The sequence below is a fragment of the Monocercomonoides exilis genome (assembly GCF_001643675.1).
Source record: "Monocercomonoides exilis strain PA203 chromosome Unknown scaffold67-269241, whole genome shotgun sequence".
Taxonomy (NCBI): Eukaryota; Preaxostyla; order Oxymonadida; family Polymastigidae; genus Monocercomonoides; species Monocercomonoides exilis.
This window is the reverse complement of record NW_027150612.1, coordinates 210,720-214,639: the sequence shown is the minus strand read 5'-3', so window position 1 is coordinate 214,639 and position 3,920 is coordinate 210,720. Positions and strand designations below refer to the sequence as shown.

At 32.6% G+C, this 3,920-nt stretch overlaps 1 protein-coding gene across 1 annotated transcript; it reads left to right on the top strand.

Moving 5' to 3' along the window:
* Positions 1-1,414: 1,414 nt before the first annotated feature.
* On the top strand, positions 1,415-2,911 carry MONOS_16172 (uncharacterized protein; the record flags this gene model as incomplete). The annotated part of the gene is made up of 2 exons (XM_067869087.1): positions 1,415-1,831; positions 2,351-2,911. The coding sequence occupies 2 exons, from the start codon at positions 1,415-1,417 to the stop codon at positions 2,909-2,911; spliced, it is 978 nt and encodes a 325-aa protein (XP_067719045.1).
* Positions 2,912-3,920: the final 1,009 nt, after the last annotated feature.

Sequence of the window (3,920 nt, the reverse complement as noted above, 5' to 3'; positions counted from 1 at the left end):
AAGTAATTCATATTCATATAAAAAATAGATGTTTTTCTATTTTAACTCCAAAGAAACAAAAAAAAAAAATATAATTGTGAAAAAAAATCTTATTTTTTGTTATTCAATAAATTGTGATTGATTATTTGCAGTTTTTAATTGGTTATTCAATAGAATGAATTTTTTTGAAATTTCTATCATTTCAGTGATTATTTTCGAAAATGAAGAATAAAAATTCAAAAAATTGATTTATTGATTGTTGTAATAAAAAAAACAGTTTTCTTTGAGAAATAATATTTGATTGGTTAAAAAATGACTTGAACTTTTCTGAAATCCCTTCTCGAGAAAAATTAAAAATTTCAGTTTTAAATGAATTTCGAAATTGAAATATTAATTTTCGATTTTGAATTATTATTTCCGAAATCGAATTATTTTTTTTCGAATTCGAATTATTAATTCCGAATTTGAAATATTCTTTTTCGAAATCGAATTAATAAATTACAAAATTGAATTATTAATTCCGAATTTGAATTATTTATTTTCGAAACTTAATTTTCTAATTTCGATAATGAATTATTAATTCCGAATTTGAATTATTTTTTTCGAATTCGAATTATTAATTCCGAATTTGAAATATTTTTTTTCGAAATCGAATTATTAATTCCGAAATTGAATTATTAATTATCGAAATAGAATTATTTTTGGTGTATTTCTTTAATCAGAAATTGAATTTTCAATTGAATTGTTAAATCGTTATTTTTTAAAAAGCTTCAAACAGTTAGCATTCCGAAATATTAAATAATTTTTATTTTTTTTTTTTTTTTTTAGTTCTTTATGTCTGACAGTGAAATCCCACAGTAGAAAAAAAAATCAAAACATATTTTCATATTATCCAAAAAGCGTTTCATTGAAAAGTGCAATTTGACTTTCTGATTGCAATAAATGTTCGAATAATTTGGGGAAAATACGGACTTTCAAGCTTTTTTTGCACAAAGCATGAAAAAATCGTTTCACTTATAACATTATTAAATTTTATCAGATTTCAAAATAAATTAGATTTTCATATCTATAAACAAACATCATTGCAATAATTACAAAATGTTTTGTGACCTCATTCGTATTTCAAAAAAAAGGACCTATTTGTCTAAATTTTTTTGAAAAGTTCCTTTTGTTAAATTTTCAAATAAAATAAAAATTTCATATTTTTGTTAAATTTTTGTTCCCACTCACGAAACTTCTCAAAAATTGAAATTATAAAATTGTCAATATTTAGTTCTTATAACAGCATAATTTGGTGAGTTAAAACAGAAATTTGATCGAAATTCGAATTTCTTATTTTTTTGAAAATTAAACAAATGGAACTTTTCAAAAAAATTTAGACATATTGGGGAAAAGGAATTCTTCTCATTCATCCCCCGATTCCACTGATCCTTCCATGTCTTCGGAAAGGAGAATCGGAAAAAGCGAAAGCGATCTTTTTATTTCCTGCTTGGAAGAATCAGATTTGGAGCAACCTTCTATCGAGACTGATGACTCGTTCCTTCATCTGGAAATGCTCTCGAGACGTCCTTTCCCCGGGACCGGGAATGTTGAAGTTGGGAGCCGCACTTCCTCCAGGGGCGTATATGGCTGCAAGGATAGGATGGTAGCTCGAGTCGGTGAGAGATGGTGGAGCAAAGGACTTCGAGCCTGCGGGGTCCCTGACAAGATCAGAAAGATTACGGAGAGGAGCATATCCAAAGTCACGTGGAATCAATACACTAACTGTTTTGCTCATTTCCACATCGAGTGGAAGTCTAATCAATTGGGTGAAATACCAGGATGTTTCGATGAGTGGATAAAGAAATGCGCAGTCTGTTTTCTATCCTTGAAGGATAGCGAAACTCCATATTCTTTCTTATGCGCAATGCGGTCAGCGATCTCTTTATTCTCTCGCACAGTATATGGCAGGGAGATAGGCGATATCACGCTTATCCACACAATATTCAGATCCTTTTCGTTCTCTCAATCCCATAGGAAACCGTACACTAGCATGTGGAGTCCAGACATTATCGCAGGTTTTTCCTCCAGAGAATTGAATAATGAACAACTCCCGTTTTGGGATCTCACTGTTAAATGAATGCAGGTAATTATGTTGTTTTCAGCATGTCGATTCTGTGAGCTCGCGCGAATATCCATGTCTGTATCTATTTGGGAAACAGAAGCAATCCATCTTTCAACGAGACTGAAGACATCCCGCTCAAGAGAATTCATCACAGTTCATTTCTTACAGGAAGAATACAGCCGCATTTGTCCTGCCAGAGCGATTCGTTGTCTGTGGGATCGGGTCAGAACAACTTACGAAAAAAGAGACACATTTCTGCTCAACTAGACAACTCACACTCCTTTGGCTCCCAGTGGGATTCGCAAACTGGCAAATGTTGGTTTGGGGAGGGCAGGAGTTCCAGAAGAATTTCGCCCATACACCATTAAACATGCAACTATTTCGAAAGTGTCAACAGAAGGAATTCCTGAGGCCTGCGCTGCAAGATTTGCGCGATTGTCCACAACAGCACACACACCGTTAAGATCCTTCTTCAAGACTAACCTAGCAAGTCAAATGGCTCATATGCTTCTCCCTCAGAGCTCTGGATTTCAACTTTCAGACGAGGGCTTTAGGAAGGAGAAGGTCCAACGACTTCAATCAGAAAATATTTCAATCGGAACAACACAACAAACGACTTCCATCACTTTTGGAAGGCAATTTGAACAGTCTTCAGATATTTCAGCTGAAGCCTCGGCTTCTCCAATAGATGCAATAGTGGCCATTCAAACACATTCTTCAGGCAAGACAGTCAATCAAGATACGCTCTTCCCCTCAAGAGTGGAGGAACCAGAAGGGGAAGAGGTTACTGAAGGAGAACAATCAGAGCAGGGAAAAGAGAATAGATAAACTTCATCTTTGAATTCATTTGATATTGCAGTTTCGGAAGAATACAAGTGGTTGCCCAATTATAAACACTCCATAAATAAAGAGGTGTTGTGGATTGCGGTTTTTCTTAAAAATTAATGTGCTGCGCACTTTAATATTATTAGATATTTTACGGAAAGAAGCACACTTTTCGAGAAGCCAATGAAATTTTGGGAATGAATTATTCTTTATCGGAATCGTTTTTTTCATGTCAATATGAAACAGTTATTCTCTGCATGAAACTATCTTTTCGCAATAACTTAGTATTTTCGATTTATTCTAGTATTATTTCGGAAAAAAATTATTTCATTCACGAAAGAATATGCTTCTCTCAGTGAACGGAACATAAAACAAAACGATGGGATCAATTTATTTTTCTGAATAAAATAATATTTATGAAAAATTCCATCGTTGATTGTTGAAATTAGAAAAAGAAGGATTTTTATAATTATTTATTGATATTCATAATTTGAAAAAAAAATCAAAGTCAAATCAAGGCGGCAAAAAAAACTGAATAAGCAACAATAATCAGGAAAAACCGAGCAAACAAAAAATAAAAATGGTGAAAGAAAAATTAGTTTTCTTCATTGCTTTTTTCATTGGTGGTGATTTCATCAGTTGAAATTTTTCGGTTTCGAATGTTCGTTGCGCATGTTCTCTATTAGCGAGGCACTTCTTATTCTTTTAATTTTTTCTCTGAAATAAGCATTCGATTCTGACTTTTTTTCTTTTTGCTTTTCAATCTCGAATTGATTAAAAGAAATACATTGCTTCTCAAATAATCCATCATCTTCACATAAATCATATGCTTGAATATTCAGATTTGTTAGCCAAACTGCAATTTCGATATTTATCTTTGCATCATCCAAGCCATTTCTGCACCTGTTTGCACATTGCTTCCACTGCCTTTTCATTCTTCCGGAAAACCATTCAACAGGAATCCGTTTCTTTGCTTATCTTTCATTAAATGTTATTTCTTCAATCGTTTTTG